The 18,237-nt window shown below is 40.4% G+C and overlaps 3 protein-coding genes and 1 long non-coding RNA gene across 7 annotated transcripts; 1 reads left to right on the top strand and 3 right to left on the bottom strand.

Moving 5' to 3' along the window:
* Positions 1–1,279: 1,279 nt before the first annotated feature.
* On the top strand, positions 1,280–4,511 carry fadd (Fas (tnfrsf6)-associated via death domain). The gene is made up of 2 exons (XM_026291677.2): positions 1,280–1,650; positions 3,136–4,511. Exons 1-2 carry the CDS (start codon positions 1,350–1,352, stop codon positions 3,411–3,413), a joined length of 579 nt encoding a protein of 192 aa, XP_026147462.1. The 5' UTR covers positions 1,280–1,349; the 3' UTR covers positions 3,414–4,511.
* Positions 3,933–7,976, bottom strand: LOC113121323 (high choriolytic enzyme 1-like). 2 transcript variants are annotated; one of them, XM_026291672.1, is made up of 10 exons: positions 7,864–7,976; positions 7,608–7,680; positions 7,229–7,232; positions 6,975–7,034; positions 6,558–6,713; positions 6,024–6,144; positions 5,619–5,797; positions 5,353–5,434; positions 5,006–5,130; positions 3,933–4,056 (listed from the first exon to the last, which is right to left on the bottom strand). In XM_026291672.1, coding segments are annotated over exons 1-10 (900 nt in total). In that variant the 5' UTR covers positions 7,962–7,976; the 3' UTR covers positions 3,933–4,054. The 2 variants fall into 2 exon arrangements, with proteins under 2 accessions (XP_026147457.1, XP_026147458.1); XM_026291673.1 differs by having other exon boundaries at positions 7,830–7,909.
* A 981-nt stretch (positions 7,977–8,957) lies between these two features.
* LOC113121325 (low choriolytic enzyme-like) lies at positions 8,958–12,627 on the bottom strand. Of its 3 annotated transcripts, none has more exons than XM_026291674.1 (10): positions 12,498–12,627; positions 12,112–12,142; positions 11,959–12,024; positions 11,512–11,664; positions 10,956–11,073; positions 10,616–10,794; positions 10,233–10,314; positions 9,778–9,902; positions 9,359–9,431; positions 8,958–9,166 (listed from the first exon to the last, which is right to left on the bottom strand). In XM_026291674.1, the coding sequence occupies exons 1-9, from the start codon at positions 12,558–12,560 to the stop codon at positions 9,361–9,363; spliced, it is 888 nt and encodes a 295-aa protein (XP_026147459.1). In that variant the 5' UTR covers positions 12,561–12,627; the 3' UTR covers positions 8,958–9,166; positions 9,359–9,360. The 3 variants fall into 3 exon arrangements, with proteins under 3 accessions (XP_026147459.1, XP_026147460.1, XP_026147461.1); XM_026291675.1 differs by having other exon boundaries at positions 9,778–9,887; XM_026291676.1 differs by lacking the exons at positions 8,958–9,166; positions 9,359–9,431 and having other exon boundaries at positions 9,740–9,902.
* Positions 12,628–15,769: 3,142 nt separating this feature from the next.
* On the bottom strand, positions 15,770–16,459 carry LOC117152638 (uncharacterized). The gene is made up of 3 exons (XR_004463052.1): positions 16,223–16,459; positions 16,053–16,112; positions 15,770–15,922 (listed from the first exon to the last, which is right to left on the bottom strand). It is a non-coding gene; the product is annotated as an uncharacterized LOC117152638 (long non-coding RNA).
* Positions 16,460–18,237: the final 1,778 nt, after the last annotated feature.

Raw genomic sequence — 18,237 nt, 5'->3', positions numbered from 1 at the left:
CAGTTATTTATCCAGCACATTTAAAAAAAACCACGTTGAACAAAGCGCTGTACATTGTGCAATTAAATTGAAAAAATAAAACGACCTAAAAATAAATAAAATAAAAACAATAAAAATCAATCAACAATAAATAAAAGGTGATGAAAATAAAAGAAAACAACTTAAAACCGAAAAGCGAATGACTTTGTTTGAATTTAAAGGAATAAAAGTGGGTTTTGAGACGTTTTTTGAAAACAGCCAGGCTCCAGGCTTTTCTCACATGGGGAGGGAGTTTATTGCAAAGCATAGGCTCCACATTATTAAAAATCAGGGTCTATTTTCACACCAAGCTTTGTCACCACAGGCTTGACATATGGCTTAAATGGGCCAAAATGATTTCTGACAGGAAATCAGAGAAGTTACTGATGAAGTCTGTGTTGTGTTTTGGGAAGGCGACATGTCACCCACCTCAAACACGCACAGCTCCAACAACGATGCAGAAAAGAGTCGTAGCTGCTTGCAATAGTGCTTCTCCTTAAAATATAACACCCCTGCGGGGCCGGGGTGCGCACCGGTGGGGGATCCAGGTACCCACATCCGCGCCGACAACAGGTAACAATAACCTGTCAACAGGTGCCAGACCGCACAATAATCCGCAATAATATTTATTATAATCTTCCGTGACAATAGGTCAGATGGGCTTCGAGCTTCACCTGCTAACCACCGCACTCCCCGAGGCGTCTCCCACGTGTCCACCTGGCAAACGCACCCGGATTACGGAAGAGTCGTATAGGGATCTCAGAGAGGAACGAGGGCAGGTTGCGTTATTTGCCCACCAGGGGCATATTTACACAGTTTTCCACTCGACAGACCAACATCAACAAGTGTCTGGCGACCATACACCAGGACAGAATCAGTACTTTGGGTAATAATCAACAATAAACAATAAACCCCAGATGTTGAGCAGATGTTGATCAGTGAGAAACGGCCCTGTATTATCAGATGTTAAGAAGAACGTCACAAAACAATGAAAATGGGGGTAACAGAAATAGAAAAGTGAAGCCTACATTACCTGGAGGAGCAGTGTTCAGGCTCATCGTGTAAAAAGTACTAGTACATTATTTTGGCAATGTGTATTTTAAGTACAAGCTCATCTATAAACTGTACAGTGTTAAATCCCAACGATACACAGAATAAAAACAAACCAACAAAAAAGCATAACTTGGACCTGGTCCAGGACCAAAGCAGACTTTAACTGAAGCGGGTGTGAGGGAGACTCGCTGCAGAGCACCAGGCAAACGGAAGTGAAAGTAAAACAAGTATTTCCTAGTTCAGACAGATCAGCTCGGAGCGTCAGGCTGTTTTTAAACATGAGCTCCTTAAAGTTTCCCTCCCTGTTGTTAGACATTTCCAGCCAGCTGTCCGCTGATCAGCTGGACAAGATGAAGTTTCTGTGTCGAGACATGATCGGGAAACGGGACATGGAAAAAGTCAGTAACGGATTAAAACTGTTCCAGCGGCTGATGGAGAGAGGCGAACTGGGAGCCGACAACACGGAGTTTCTGTCTAAGCTCCTGGAAGAAATCCAGCGACAGGACCTCTTAGAGAAATTAAGGAGTTTTGAAAGTCAGTCTGGAAACAGCCACAGTCAACCGGACCAGACCGAGAGAGGTACAGTCTGATCCACATCTGTGAAATACCGGTCTGACAGTTTAAAGGAGTCCGTATCGGCTGCTACTACTACTACTGCTAATAATAACAACACCAATAATAGTAATAATAATATTGATGATGATGATGATGATGATGATGAGGCAGATCTTGGCCATAATAACAAGGCAGACACTGCTGCATGTACATGGTGCCATACTGACCTTAGTGCTGTTCCATAAGAACATACCAAAGAAGTGAGACCTTCATTCCCCACAGTCTCGACATCTGTCTACCAGGAGTCCAACAGGGGAACTCCACAGGGCACTGAGCCAAAGTGCACAGAGTCTGTTCGTTAGCTGAAGTTGTAGTTTCACATTGCTCTGACAGCTGGGACACTTTTCTTCTGTCCTGATTTCTCTCTGTAGTCACTGTAGTTCATCTTCAGTTCATTTTGTATGGAAAATATGATATTCACAGTATAGAACATATGATGGGCCCTTTTATATGTTTGTTTTCAGATTCACCAGTGAAAACAACAACATTTCTTCATTCATTAGAAAGATTGTTTTTCTGAAGACCTAGAACCGTTTCACCACTAGTCCAAGTGGCTTCGTCAGTCCAGTTGTGACACCGCCGCTTCTCGATAACTTAACCTGCACGACAGGATCATACATCGTATAGTGAGGGAAGAGGATGAGCAGCTAAGGTCCTTTAGCCATAAAAATATTTTATTGTTTTTCATTATTTCCATTATGTGAACCTGAAAAGATGAATTCTCCCTGATTGATTGAACCTTTACTCAGCTTGATTCATTGTTACGGGAACAAGCTGTTTGCCAGTTTCTGTGAACTTGCCATGACATGTACACACTGGGAACGCCCTGTTAGAAGGCATGGCAGTACTGCAGTACCTGGAACAGCCGGCAGTACTTTGACAGGCAGCAGCATCAGAAGTGTTTCAGCTGTTTCACAGCAAGCGGTGAAGGTTTGTACAGCTCAGTTTCTACTAGAAAATACAGACCTGACTCTCTGCCACACAAAGTCAGCAGATACTTTCAGAGCAACATCTGTGACTGACTGGAAAACTGGCAGATTCCATAAATATCCTCTGTTATCATGTGTCAGGACTGAGGATTGTTGCCTGTGGCCACTTAAGCCAGGGTCATATTTATTACCTGACATTTTACATAGACGAGTCAGAAGGATTTAACTGCACAAACAGTTTACCTCTGCTATGTTCAGTAGCTGCCACCTGCGTTTATTGCTGGACACAGGATTCAGTGCACAAACATACAAGTCTTATTCAACCAGGTACATTCATATTTGAGTGCAACTGACTGAATCAGGACGTTATTATACCCAGCAGGAAGCTGAACAGGCTGTTTCCTCCAATGCCCATAACAGTTTCTATAGCTGTGTTTTATCTTGTCCATGAATATGTTCTGATTTCAAGTTAACTGTTTCCCAAAATTGGAAAAAAAATTTTCTATTTCCTTTAAACCAGCCAAACTGGACATTTCCACCGAGGTGATCTCAGAGAACCTGGGAAGGAATTGGCGTAAACTGGGCCGCAAACTTGGTTTGAATGAGGTCAAGCTGGAATCCATCAGCAGTAAGCATCCCACAGACCTGGAGGAGACAGCGGTGGAGCTGCTGAAAGAATGGAGGAGGATTCGAGGAGCTGAAGCACAAACAAAGGATCTGATCGGAGCCCTGAGAGCCTGCGAGTTCAACCTGACTGCTGACAAAGTGGAGGACAGACTGACTGCCTGCGGATACTGATGATTGAGATTTAAAGATCAGATGAAATAGAGATTAACTCCAGGAATGAAAAAGTAAAGAAAGTTAGAAATGAGAACATTTAAAACTATGTAAATAAATGCTGAGGTGAATAATTTGACTTAATGAATGACAGGATACGTACTCTATAGGGAGAACTGCTCTGAGGTTGTTTCAGTTTGATCAGTTACTCTTCAGTGCCAATAGTTGTTTTATTTTAACAAAATAAAATGTACTCCCATGGCTCTGATTTAACAAAGTGATGAGTGTGAAAGTGAAAATGGAGACAATGTGTCACCTATTACTCATCCAACAACACAGAGATTTCATGGGGTTAGTGAATGTGAATATCAGTAAGAAAACAGATCTATGTTCTGATCAGACACTCCCAGACTGTTTGCACCTGCTTTATTTTTCATGTGGCGTCAACACAAGATGACATGGCGTTTGAACTCAGGTCTATCATTAACATCAATAAGTTTATAGACTTTGCAATTTCAGTCAAGTGGAAATCAGCTTCAAATGCTTTTGAAGTTTGCAGGTTTATTGTGAAAGGAAATGCAACCTGCCTTCTCCTCAGAGTCGTCTTCACTAACATGCTGCTCAGATGTGTCTTCCAGGCAGCAGGTCACAGCTCACACAGTTTCTACAAAGGACATTCATGGTATTAACAGCACAAACAATGTGATTCATAGAATTTTGCTTTTTGGATATTTCAGTTATGTTGACTGTAACACTGTGTCTGTCATTATTTATGTTACTGAAAAGATTTTGATTAAAGTAAGAAATTCAGGGCAGCAATAGCAAAGACCCTCCACAGGGGGGCAGGTTCATATTATATTAAGTCAGTGTTCAAATAATGATCACATCCCTCTACATACATTTAAAAAAACACTTTTTTCTTCTGTGACCATTCATCCTGCCCAAACTGTCTGCTCATCGCTCTTTTAAATATTTCCAATCAAAGTGATGGGAGATCAGTGGAAAAATATAATCCAGTACTTCGCTAGTCTGAGTAAATTACAGTCCTTTCAGTACAAAATTGTCTCTTTGCATGTTTTTCTACAACATATGCTCAGAATTAAAAGCCAAAATACTGTATGTTGTTTATCCAAGCCCCTCAGAGCAGCATGTAGACACATCTTTCTGACTTGAACAGCTGCTACAGCGTTTTTTTGTTTGTTTTTTTTTGGGGGGGTTGTCACCTAAAATGAGCATAGTGTCTGATATTTTGGTTTATTAGCAGGAATGAGTAGTGTTCTCTTCCCTGAGCACTGTTTTCCTGCTGAGGACAGTAAAAGACAAGGAGAGGATTTCATACTCAAAAGACTGAAACAGCTTAAATTGTGTGCAGACTGAATTGTGTCCTCCATCGCTTACAGTTTCTGTGCATTATGTATGGAAATCTTAAGGGTCAGTATAAACAGGAGGAGTGATGGTAAATACTATTGTTATGTAAAGAGGAACTTTTTAGACACCGTTTGTAGTGTCTGTACTGTAGTTTTTGTACTTTGCTGTTGGTACCCCTTTACTGTGGCCCTGTGTGTGTGTGTGTTCTTTAATGTTTTTTTTCAGTTGAACCACCATATACTTACAGCACTTATACAGCCTGTTCAGCCTGACGATGTCGTTCTGGCTCATCTGTGTGGCCTGGCCCAGGGATACATTGCTGTTAGGAATGGGCACCATAGTGGGAAGGCTGTTCCTGGAGAAGGCGTACCTGCAGGGTCGTGGACAACACAGTGCAGAGCAGAGTGAGCTTGGGTTGGATTATCTGAAAAGGAACAATCTCCGATACTTCTATCAATCATTCGACCCTCCAGTTTAACCTTCTGGTCACTGGAAGGAAACACTGACAGAATATATAGTTAAAAGTAACATGAAAAGTAAAAGAAATGACTGAATATCTAAGTTAATGACACCACATGGAGTTTTTTTTTACCTCTCATATTGCATGACAGAGTTGTAGTCATAAGGAGTTCCCTGGTTCAGAGTGTTAATCTTGTAGAAGTTGTACTCCATGCCTGCAGAGACGTACAGTAAATGCAAACGCACATTCCTGCTGGATTATTTTCTAACATAAATGCTGTACTAGTTTCTCCACTCATGGTAATTTGTATCTTTCCTGATGAAATAGGGCCAATACACAGTGGACCTCAAAAACACAGACTATAATGAATTAAACGTCCAGCAGTCTGTTTTCCTAACCTTCAATGATGTTCTCCCAGTTCACCCTGATGTAGCTATCCCTGTCAGAGCGAGTCTGCTCATGGTTGAAGCCGAGGGCGTGGAGCAGCTCGTGCTGCACGGTGCTGTGGTACAGGCAGCCCTGGCGGCTCAGAGACACAGTCTGACCACCGCCCTGGCGACCCACATAGGAGTAGCAGCTGTAGAAGCATAAAATAAAGCATCATTTCTATCCAAATATACAGTCTATTCACCTTATTCTACTGCACACTGATAGCCACTTAAAATGTTATTGATCTATTGCAGCAAATGTCACTAAGCATTTGTTGTTAAGTCCTGGGTTAAATCTAGAAACCTGAATATTCTTGAGTTACAGAAATGTCAGTATAGTAAACTTTACTGTTGTGTAGTGAACCAGAGCCTTACCCATTCCTGGACTCGATGCTCACCCAGTCACGATCACCGTTCTGGTAGGGTCTGAAACGGATACAGGAAACTGAAGAGAAGGAATCCAGGCCACGGACGATGATGGCCTGCTCCCGGGAGGCTGGCAGGACGAACGTGGCCGTTTAGGAAGATCTCTAGCTACTGTAACCTTCTCATTAATGTTGTTTAACTGTGCTGTACAATGTAGTTCAGTATTTTGGACAAAACAATTGCAAGAACCATTAAACTACGTGTAGGAATACCACAGTGTAAAACCACTGAAAATGTACCAGGATATATATCAGAAAGAGAAAGAAAAAATGAAATGCTTTTCCGGTTCCTGCTTCACTGTGTGGTTGTAAGTTCAGTGATCGAAAGATAACTTGTGATTAACTAGTAGATTCAGTTAACTAGTGGATTTGTTAGGACATTAGGGGTGACAAGCCTTTTTTCTGTGCTTTTGGTTGGTTCAGTAAGTAAAATGTTTCTGTCCCTATAAAACTAATAATAAGGAATAAAACAGTTGATATTTACAGAAGTGGTTTGCGATGTAGTACGGGATGTAGACCTTCCCATCACTCCACTTTCCCCACAGGCAGTCACTGGCGGTGCAGGGGTCAGCGTTTCTGTCGACCTCAGACTTGATCGCAATGTCTCCTCCAATCAGAGTGGGCTCATCAAAGTCGGGGGCTGCAACACCAACACGGGTTTGAAATACATTCGTTTGAAATACGTAGGAAGTTATACATGAATTATTTCTTACTGCTGAGTGGTGAAGATTTAGTTTTTAGATCATCACATGACTTGGCCATTGATGTCTCTAAGAAACACTGCACAGCTGTTGGCGTTGTATACTATTTTAGTCTTATGTTAAAGCCTGGTGTTGCATTCAGTGAGAACATGTATCTGTCCCAGAGAGGAGAGTTAGCAAAGTTGAGGACAGTTGCTTACTGCGGTCTCTGTTGGCTCTCTCCAGCAGTTCACCAACAGGAAGCTCCCTGGACGTAACCTCTGCACAACAACAACAATTACATGTGATACAGACATTATAATCACCTTCACTGCAAGTGCAAGAAATTCAACTTGGCTGCTCATATACAACATCATCAAATATCCATTCACACAAAACATATAAAATAATTCTCATGGTAGTGATAAGATTTAATGTGAAGCCAAATGAAGAGTGGCTGTAATTTTAATCTTACCTTCCTGTGGTCGTCCACAGTGACATGGAAAAGAAGAGCAAAATGTTACAAAAGCTCATCCACAAAAAATCCAGATCAGCTCTGCTTTCTATGAACTGAAATCTCCTAATTCGCAGGTAAAATGGCTGAAACAATCTTTAAATGCTTTGGATTTGTTTAATGTGAGGTGTCAGAAATCAATACATCCTTACGATAAGAAGGTTTCATTAATTCGTCCGTCGAGTTAATGAAACCTTGAACACTGCAGGTCAAATAGATTAAAAGCCTTTTAGCTCTATGTTAACATTTATAATTTCTTTTTTATTTGAGAATTGTTCGGGCCCATAATGTGGGCATTTATTTCATCATATGGGATGTTGTGGTTTCTGAAATTCTCTACCTCAGCCCAGGAAGAGGCCACAAGCAGCAGGGCCACAAGAGACCAAGAGAAAACCAACATGGTTGCAACAGACCTGTAATAACCAAAGAGAAAAAGAAGGAAAACTCTCAGGAGTGAAAGGAAAACAGGGTATGCCATCTCAAATAAATAATCCATCCAGGTTACATTATTCTGTCTGCAAACTATCAGTGTAAAATGCCAGAACGAGCCTTTAAATGTCATCTTAGGATGAATTAGAGCAGGATCGGGTTCCTACCTGAGAACCAGAAAAGGAAAACAGAAAGAGTGTCCTGCTGTCCCCCAGTGGGAGTTTTTATACTGTTGAGATGCTCCAGGAACTAAAAAAGCACACATATCAACACATGGAAACACAACAGCACACCTTTATCACTGTAAACGGAAACATCTGAATCCCTGTGAAACACTGCATCTGTCACACGTGTCACACGAGGGCTGTGCACTGACATACAGTACCTCACTTCTCTTTGCACTTTACTATAAAGTGGTTGTAAAAATCTTAGTGAAATAATGATAATCAAATCATAAAGACCTGAGCAAAACAGACACCCTGAATCGACAGAAGGGAAAGGGTTGGACTCCACTACAGTCCAACCAACTTGAAATAAGAAAATGTAATAAAAAACTAAAAAACATAGCAGTAACAGTTTTGGAGAAATATCTACCAAATGTAAATGTCTAGGTCATAAGTTGCACAAGAAATGTTAACTTGCTGCCTCATCATGTTGAGGCTTTTTAAAATGTCTAGTCAACTGGTCATATTTAAAACTACTCTGCTTCTTCTTTCTCTCTTTTTTGAGCCTTTTCAAGAACTGGCCTCACGCTGTCCCCCATTCAATTCAATGAGAGAGCATGTCCAAATTTTGGTTTTTATTGTCCCGATGGTCCCACCACATTTTCACTGCATCGTCCCACACATAAAAATGTGTGTTTAAGCGCTGGGTTCAAAACATCTGTTGCTCTTGTTGTGAAAGAAAAAAAAAACTGTCTTCTTCACTTATCAGTGTGGGACATTCAACACACTGTTATCAAAATAGACCCACCCACAGCAGAAAACACTCACTGTGACAAGGCCAGGCTTGTTCTTAGAGAAGGCACACCCACAACAGGACACAGAACCACAGCCCAGCCTGCACACACAACACACATGTATGATGACACACAGCAGTGTTTCTCACTTGTGGTGCTGCATGACAGAGTTGTAATCTCGTGTGTGTGTGTGTGTGTGTGTGTGTGTGTGTGTGTGTGTGTGTGTGTGGTCATTTATGGTTTTACAGATTAAAACAGTAAATAAAACAAATAGGAAGAAGCACAGAACAGACTGACATGTTATTAAGATGTGAAATATTCCTTTTAATTCCATTTTAGCATTCTAACAAGCTCACAAGCCCTTATTCATGCAAAGGTACATCAATGATCAAGTCATTGAGCAGCTGCATTGGCTATAATTGTCATTTCTCATTAGGACAGCAGAAAAGGTCATTTAATCTGATTTCTGGCTTTGCTTGTAGACACAACGTTGCATCAGACTTCCTTCACTGCTGTTGGAAAAAGAGAGAACATATTAAATTACTGACATGCACCATCTCAGGCATGTAAATGCAGAACAACATCTATGCTTAAAGTGTTTGAATCACAGCTCTGTTCTTTCAGAAACAACAGCATAATTATGGAATAAAAAAAGAAGATTTTCAGTCTGACAGACTGTACATCTTAACTCACAACCCACTTACTTTCAATAATAGAAGAATTGGTTTCTTTGCTTCCTTTCCATCGGCTTCAGGCCACGGCTGGAGGCAGTTGTATCTGCAATGAATTGAAAAAGACAACAGCATCTGTAAAAGATGCTTGAGTTCTTTACAGTATTACTGCAGTGTGCAGTAAAAGATGCTTGAGTTCTTTACAGTATTACTGCAGTGTGCAGCACTTGAATATACATAGTCTGTCCCTTTTGTCAGTACAGATGGAAGACAGTACAACAGACTGCTGTTAGCACGTGGGTAGGTTAGTGGGTAGTCAGGAAGGTAATGGGTAAGAATGTAGGTATGATATGAAATATAGTATAGATACATATAGACACCATTATTTTAGGTGTTGGATTGAGATGGTGGGGCAGGGTGTTAGTAGCTTTAATGTGTAAAAAGGTACATACTGCATTGGTAAAGGCGGTTCACCCGGAGGATGTCAACAGGGCTCATTTCCTCAGCCCTGCCAATAGCTACGTTGTTGTCAGGAATGGGAATAATGGTTGGCTCCCTGTTCCTAGAGAAGGCAAACCTATGGTGTAAACACACAGTCATGATGAGGAGATTAAACTGTTCCATGTACCATGAATGGTACTCCCAAAACTGAGCTATTAGAAACTAATCTGCTGAATCTGTTTGCTAATACGTTCACCACAACAACTTCATAAGGTGTTACTGTGTCATATCTTAGTTTATTTGGGTTTGAAGATGTGACAAATCAAAATAATAATAAAAAAAACTTCAGAGTAAGAATTGATCCGGCACTTAGCAGGTTAACAATACTGAAATCATTAATTGCATAGTTAAATAGCTGCATTATGTTGTATTATGTTTTTAGAATATATTTTCAGTGAAACTCTACCTTCCATAGTGCATGACAGAGTTGTAGTCATAGGGAGTGCCCAGGTTCCTTGTTTCTATCTTCCTGAAATTATGCTCCATCCCTGGGGATCACACAATGCAATCAAACCTTTCTCAGTTTGCATCTTCTCTGGTTTTGCCAGTGAAATGGCTACAGAGTGCCTTTAGTGAAGAAGAGTGAATAGTTATATCTGTCTGTACATATGCTTCTTCAGAAGGTTTTGATAAGCATGTTGTTTATTTATTGATTAGACATTCAGTGTTCTTACTAAGATCTTTAGCAAAACCCTTATTAAAGTTCCATCTGTATACAATGAAAACCATCTATATAATGAAAACCTTTCTCAAATCGCTGGTAAAGACCATGTCTGTAACCTAACCCACCAGGAATAACGTTCTCCAGTAGGATGCGAACATGCTCATCCCTGTCAGACCGGGTCTGTTCATGGTTGAAGCCCAGGGCATGGAGCAGCTCATGTTGAATGACTGACTTGAAGACACAGCCCTGACGACTCAAAGACACTGTCTGGCTTCTACCACGACGCCCAACAAAGGAGAAACACCTGAAAGAGAGCAGTTAACCGCTTAGCCACTTGAATGTGACACATTTCTATCCTTGATTAGTGTGAGGAACATTCTGCCAGCACCAGGCACGGATGAATTTCTGAATTAGCCTATTTGGCACACAAAACACCTTGAAAGAGTCGCAGAAATACTTCAGTACCCTGAGAGAGACTGGATGTCCACAAAGTCCCTCTGTCTTCTCAAGGGGGTGAATCGGATGCAGGTGACCTCAGCAAAAGACTCCAGACCTCGGACTATGGTATCTCTCTCTCTTTGGGCTTCACAGTGAAAAAGAATATCAGCAGTGTCTGGGGTTGTACTGAAGTCATCCTCTAATTCTTTTTACCACTTTAGTAAAACTGTACTAGTGCTTCTACAAATACTTCAACTGCTACAACTAGGCTGGTACAACTATTACAACTGTAATTCTGCTGCCACAAGCATTACTGCTAATGCCTCTATTGCTACTACCTTTACTACTTCTGTTTTTACTGCTAATATTATGATCATCATTATGCTACTGTTATTATTCTAACCACTGCTGCTGCTTGTAATATACTTTTGTAGTTCTAACTATACTACTATTACCATTGCTACTATTTCTCCTATTACACTGCCACTGCTGCTCAGTGTGTGCATGTGGTAATGGTGAATTATAGGGACTCTCTGAGTTACAGAACCTAAACACAACCTATAAAAACTGCAGAGAGACTTACAGTACTCCTCGGAGATGCGGTATGGTACATAGACGTTGCCGTCGGAGGATTTAGGCCACAGGCAGCCTCGTGCTGTGCAGGGATCTGCGTTCCGTAGAATTGTTGGCACTGCTATGTCTCCAAATATCACCAAAGGCTCATCCAGGTTCTTTCCTGCAAAATGACATGAGGATAGTGGAGAAAATCCTTGTTTATGGTACTGCATTTTATTTCCTCAAGGGCACATCTGCTGTCTGATACCAGCTCTCCTTCTATGATTCTGTTTGGAAAAAAATAAACATTATATACATATATATATATATATATATATATGTATATAATGTTTATTTTAAATGTATTTAAGGTTAAATTTTGGTTGTTTTACTTTTAGTTACTGTGCATTTGCTCCTGGAATAATAATTTCACCAAAAGGAAGAAATAAAGCAGCTGCACTGGACATGAACATACCAAGATTAGCATTTGCCTTCTCTATCAGGGTGGAGACACTGAAATCATCATCTTCAATGGTGTTGCCTGTGGAATAGAAATGGTTTGTTCATGTTTAAGTTGCATGATGTAGGGATTTCAGCATATTATTGAATGATAAATGGCAGATCTTACCAGAGTGTTCAGCATTCTTTTCAAAAGGCCCCTTTAATAAGACAAAGAGTTTAAAAAATAGTTTAACAGAGTTTTAAAAAGGTTAAATGCAGCCACAGGAATTAAAGATGTAAATATTCACAGTGTTTAGTTCCAGCAGAGATTTTACTTTGATTTCAGACTAATGTACAGGTTTATAGAAGTACCATGGGTATGACAATATTTCTTCTTCCAATGCTTGTATTATCGCATGTAATGCAATCTAGCAAAACAAGAAACATTTTGACTTCTGCAATTTCTGCCAGTAATTAAAGTGTGGAAATGTTAAATCTCAGAATTCATCATATTGGCTGATTTTTTTTTTTCATGACATGCTAAATTTCTGCCATTTTAACATGTTTGCTTACCTGTATAGTGAAACTATGGACGGAGCACAGGAGCGCACTGAGCACAGCAGTCTGGAGGATCATGGCTGGTTATGGGAGAGTAGCTGCAGACCATGAAAATGCCCATGTGAAAATTACGAAGTGTTCATACTTATATAGTTGGAAAGCCAACCAGTTTTTATCCTAATATGGCATCATGATTAAGAAAGGCATATTGACAAATTCAGCTGGACTGGAAGTGGCAGTTATTACTTAAAAGGAACTGTGGTTTGTGAAAGACGTTTTCTGTTATATGACCCAAGGTAAGAGCAGACTACACAATATAGCAGTCATCAATACATCAGAGAAAGGCCATATGAACCAAATAATAAGTCAAAGTGATGATTGTGTTCAAGACTTCAGCATGAAAAACACGTCTTACTTTAGTAACGTCAAGGTATAACAAGCAGAAAGCCATGTTTTTATTACTTATTTTATTCACTATTGATTTTTTGATTTATTATTATAAATAATAATAATTCTAATTAGAAATTTTGGAGAGCTGCATTGCAATACACACTTTGTTTTACTTAGTTTATTTGTGCAGATTACGGAAGCCAACCTAAGAATTTTAGTTTCTTCTTAATTGCAGCAATGGTGTTCACATATTGACACAATTTTAAGCAAGACACTGGTAAACAACTTCCTCCAGCACAGAAAACCAGTTTCTGTAGTCATGTGTGTAGTTCTTCCGTTAAACTTGTTGCACATTTGTACATCTGCTTCTTATGTTGTGGTTTGTTTTACAAATTACTGAAGCTACCGTGGGAATGCTTGGCAGATAAAAGCTGGTATTATGGTTTTATCTTTTGTTTGTTCATAATTCATTTTGCAGACACTTTTATGCAAGTGACAATTTTCCATGTCCAGTTTAACTTAAAATTTCCTATTTTTACCCATTGTATTTCATTCAACTTTGGATTTTGCTCCAGAAGGTTCCTGGTTTGAAACCCATCAGGGGCCTTTCTGTGTGGAGTCTGCATGTTCTCCCTGTGCCTGTGTGTGTTTTCTCCAGGTACTCTGGTTTCCTCCCACAGTCCAAAAACATGTATGTCAGGTTGATTGGTGACTCTAAATTGCCCATAGGAGTGAGTGTGAGTGTGTGAGGTTGTTTGTCTCTATGTGGCCCTGTGATGGACTGGGGACCTGTCCAGGGTGGACCCCTGCCTTTCACCCAAAGAGAGCTGGGATAGGCTCCATTTTGTGGAATTTATGTTCTGCTTTAACAGAAGTGCTTTAAGGTTCACTTGACAAAAATCTCATATTAAGATTATTAATGTTTATGTACATTGTTGAATGAAAACAAAGATGCCGATGAACTGAGTTAAAAAATACAAATGGTGTCATGAATCCATCCGTGTTGGATTTTATCTTTCACTGACTGTTCATGTCATGACTCCAGGAGACATACAGTGGGTACGGAAAGTATTCAGACCCCTTTAAATTTTTCACTCTTTGTGTCATTGCAGCCATTTTCCAAAATCAAAAAAGTTCATTTTATTTCTCATTAATGTACACTCAGCACCCCATCTTGACAGAAAAAAACAGAAATGTAGAAATTTTTGCAAATTTATTAAAAAAGAAAAACTGAAATATCACATGGTCATAAGTATTCAGACCCTTTGCAGTGACACTCATATTTAACTCACATGCTGTCCATTTCTTCTGATCCTCCTTGAGATGGTTCTGCTCCTTCATTGGAGTCCAGCTGTGTTTAATTAAACTGATTGGACTTGATTAGGAAAGGCACACACCTGTCTATATAAGACCTTACAGCTCACAGTGCATGTCAGAGCAAATGAGAATCATGAGGTCAAAGGAACTGCCCAAGGAGCTCAGAGACAGAATTGTGGCAAGGCACAGATCTGGCCAAGGTTACAAAAGGATTTCTGCAGCACTCAAGGTTCCTAAGAGAACAGTGGCCTCCATAATCCTCAAATGGAAAAAGTTTGGGACGACCAGAACTCTTCCTAGACCTGGCCGTCCAGCCAAACTGAGCAATCGTGGGAGAAGAGCCTTGGTGAGAGAGGTAAAGAAGAACCCAAAGATCACTGTGGCTGAGCTCCAGAGATGCAGTAGGGAGATGGGAGAAAGTTCCACAAAGTCAACTATCACTGCAGCCCTCCACCAGTCGGGGCTTTATGGCAGAGTGGCCGGACGGAAGCCTCTCCTCAGTGCAAGACACATGAAAGCCTGCATAGAGTTTGCCAAAAAACACATGAAGGACTCCCAGACTATGACAAATAAGATTCTCTGGTCTGATGAGACCAAGATTGAACTTTTTGGCGTTAATTCTAAGCGGTATGTGTGGAGAAAACCAGGCACTGCTCATCACCTGCCCAATACAATCCCTACAGTGAAACATGGTGGTGGGAGCATCATGTTGTGGGGGTGTTTTTCAGCTGCAGGGACAGGACGACTGGTTGCAACTGAAGGAAAGATGAATGTGGCCAAGTACAGAGATATCCTGGAAGAAAACCTCTTCCAGAGTGCTCAGGACCTCAGACTGGGCTGAAGGTTCACCTTTCAACAGAACAATGACCCTAAGCACACAGCTAAAATAACAAAGGAGTGGCTTCGGAACAACTGTGTGACCGTTCTTGACTGGCCCAGCCAGAGCCCTGACCTAAAGCCAATTGAGCATCTCTGGAGAGACCTGAAAATGGCTGTCCACCAACGTTCACCATCCAACCTGACAGAACTGGAGAGGATCTGCAAGGAAGAATGGCAGAGGATCCCCAAATCCAGGTGTGAAAAACTTGTTGCATCATTCCCAAGAAGACTTCATGGCTGTACTAGCTCAAAAGGGTGCTCCTACTCAATACTGAGCACAGGGTCTGAATACTTATGACCATGTGATATTACAGTTTTTTTTTTTTAATAAATTTGCAAAAATGTCTACATTTCTGTTTTTTTCTGTCAAGATGGGGTGCTGAGTGTACATTAATGAGAAATAAAATGAACTTTTTTGATTTTGGCAAATGGCTGCAATGACACAAAGAGTGAAAAATTTAAAGGGATCTGAATACTTTCCGTACCCACTGTAATCAGACGTGTACTAGTAACAGCGAGCAGCAAACCTGTCTCTGTCTGTTTGATACTGATGTATGAGCAGTTACATCTGTGGTCAATCTCACTGTCCAACAGTTTGATAAAGCTGCTGCTACAACAGGCAGCACCACTAGTGAAAAGCTGCTGGACCCACACAGAGCACATCTGGGCCTGCAGGGCCTCCACCTGACACTTACAGAAGACACTGGCGACACTATAAGGAACATAGACCTTCCCATCGGACGACTTGCCCCACTTGCAGCCTTTGCTGGTAGGGCAGGGGTCGGCGTTTTTCTCTGCCTCTCTGTCGATGGCGATGTCTCCTCCAGTCAGGATGGGCTCATCTTCAGAATGGACTGAAACACATTATTCAGAAACTTAAAAACCTGGTGAGGTGTCACTAAAATCACCAAAAGAAGAAGAAAATAAGTCAAAACACCAACAATTGTTGTGAGGAACATAGTGACTGCAGCAGCTCACACTCACTCAGATTATTGTTGGTTCTCTCCAGAATTTCAGAGACAGAAAGCTCCTCTGAGTCATCCTCTGCTCAGCAACATCAACAGCACGATTTCACAATTTCATCTTCAAACATGCACCAGTCCCAAAACTATGCATGTTAACACAGTTAGTGATTATTAAAATAGATTACATACCTGCCTGCATGTTCCATGTGGGATTAGCAGAGAAAAACACTAATATTAGAAATTTATAGAAACAACACCTGAGGTTACAGATTTCATCAGTGAAAAAATGAAATAGTGCGTCTTAAAGAAATGTGTTCTCATTCTAAGTGTCCAACAGGTGAAGTTACACCTTTAGCTTTACAGAACCTGAACAGCAGTCTTCTTCTTTAAAGTGCCAGAGTCCCCTGCTTTTATTTCTTGATGAATATAAACTTCACTGAGCTATGAAGACAGGAGGTCTATCAGTGATGTTTAAACCATGCAGCAACATTTCCACTGTGATTTCATGGGCCCCAGGGCCTCCTACCTCATTTCTGGCTCAGCAGCAGGCAGTCAGAAGTAGCACAGCCAGAGCTGAAAACACAGCTTTTTTCACAGGAAAGATACAGTGTTTGAACTAAAAACACATACCAAACACAATCTTCACAAATACACTGAAAGAAATTTCGGACTTCTCTTTTACACTGCAGATATTTGCAGCTGGACTCCTGTTGAACCTTTTGTGTGGACTTGTACCGCTGAGGTTTGAGTCCAGGTTATATATATTCAACTTTGTGTGGGAACCTGAATATGGATTAGCTGAAATTTAGGAAACCTGAAGAATCAGCGAAACTTGCAGGTTTATCAGTCACATGATGAAACATGTACAGACAAAATTTCATTGATCATGGTTGGTGGGAAAATAATCAAATGTACTATTTACCATAATGGAAATCTAATAATGGATAGAAAACATTATTTACTCTATCTCTAGTGATCATATCTATTTCACGTCAGTTTCTAAAAGGTGCTAGCAGATGATCTCAGGACTTTTTTTGATTATAAATGAAACCACATTTATGTGTTTGAAATGCACCATGTGCCATTTTGTCCATCTTACATACACAAAGAGGACGGAGAAAGTAGTGGCCAACCACATTAGGGGATAGGCTGTAGCAGATCCCTGTGACCCTAAATAGGAATAAGCGAGTATAGATGATGGATGAATGGATGCTTTTTGCATCACAATTGCAAATGAGCCAAATGAACTAAGGTCATGCCATGAAATTAAATCTGTGTTTTGGAGAGTAAAAAATCACATCTAACAGAATTTTATTTAAAAATGTATTGAAATATCTAAACTCTCATGTCTCAAGAGGATTTATTCAAAGTACATTCTAACAATAACATTACATTTTTAGTTTGTACATTCACACAACACAGAGGAGGTGCAGAGTTGCAAAAGCCACCTCTAGCTTTACCTGACTTCTCTAAATTGTGTGCTGGGTTACAAAGTGCGTTTAGTACAGTGGCCGACAAGGGCAAATGTGCCGCAACGGCCAAAACACATGCAAGAGAGAAATGCTGCAACAACGAAAACACACGCAAGAGAATGTGTTCTCTCTCTTGTATGTGTTTTCTCTCTTGCATGTGTTTTCTCTCTTGTATGCGTTTTGGCCGTTGCGGCGCGTTTGTTCTTGTAGGCCACTGTAGTTTACTCTTGCAATGTCTTGCCAAAAGAGGAACAATGCTTTCGAAAAACATTTTAAAAAACAGAATGCATGTACATGTACACATATTTCCACGAACCTTAATAGCCTGCATATGAGATGACCGTAACAGTTGTTACAGGAGCCGACAGAAGCTCCTCTTGGTTACACACACACGACTGATAAAACACAGACTATGTGAACTTTAAGACACTCACACCCTCACACTCTGCAGGAGCCAAAGGAAGCTGCTTTTAAACCTCTTATGGTAGCAAATCTCAGTGAGAAATAAAACATATGTACATGTAGTAAAAATACATATAGAAACGTATTCATTATACACAGAAAAAATATCCACACACCACATTACTAATATATTTCAAGCAGATATTTAGGGACATATACCCACTTCTGGACATGCAGAGTAATCCAAATAAGCTTTTAGTTTCAAACAGCAAAAATGTGGCACTAGAAACTCTTTTCTAGATGTACACACTCAAATGTGCACATTTAACA

The sequence above is a fragment of the Mastacembelus armatus genome, unplaced genomic scaffold (genome assembly GCF_900324485.2).
Source record: "Mastacembelus armatus unplaced genomic scaffold, fMasArm1.2, whole genome shotgun sequence".
In the NCBI taxonomy this organism is placed as follows: domain Eukaryota; kingdom Metazoa; phylum Chordata; class Actinopteri; order Synbranchiformes; family Mastacembelidae; genus Mastacembelus; species Mastacembelus armatus.
Note: the sequence above shows the minus strand (reverse complement) of the source record. Positions and strands in the feature narration are given on the sequence as shown.

Coding starts and splice junctions, on each gene's coding strand:
- LOC113121323 (XM_026291672.1), bottom strand. CDS start 7,961: ATGTGTGCTTTTTTAGTTCCTGGAGCATCTCAACAGTATAAAAACTCC. Junction 6,714..6,974: donor GAGAGCCAACAGAGACCGCA/GTAAGCAACTGT, acceptor TTGGTGTTGCAG/CCCCCGACTTTGATGAGCCC. Junction 6,145..6,557: donor CTACATCGCAAACCACTTCT/GTAAATATCAAC, acceptor TCGTCCTGCCAG/CCTCCCGGGAGCAGGCCATC.
- LOC113121325 (XM_026291674.1), bottom strand. CDS start 12,560: ATGATCCTCCAGACTGCTGTGCTCAGTGCGCTCCTGTGCTCCGTCCAT. Junction 11,665..11,958: donor GAAGGCAAATGCTAATCTTG/GTATGTTCATGT, acceptor GTCATTTTGCAG/GAAAGAACCTGGATGAGCCT. Junction 9,903..10,232: donor TCTGTCATGCACTATGGAAG/GTAGAGTTTCAC, acceptor TTTACACCATAG/GTTTGCCTTCTCTAGGAACA.
- fadd (XM_026291677.2), top strand. CDS start 1,350: ATGAGCTCCTTAAAGTTTCCCTCCCTGTTGTTAGACATTTCCAGCCAG. Junction 1,651..3,135: donor ACCGGACCAGACCGAGAGAG/GTACAGTCTGAT, acceptor CCTTTAAACCAG/CCAAACTGGACATTTCCACC.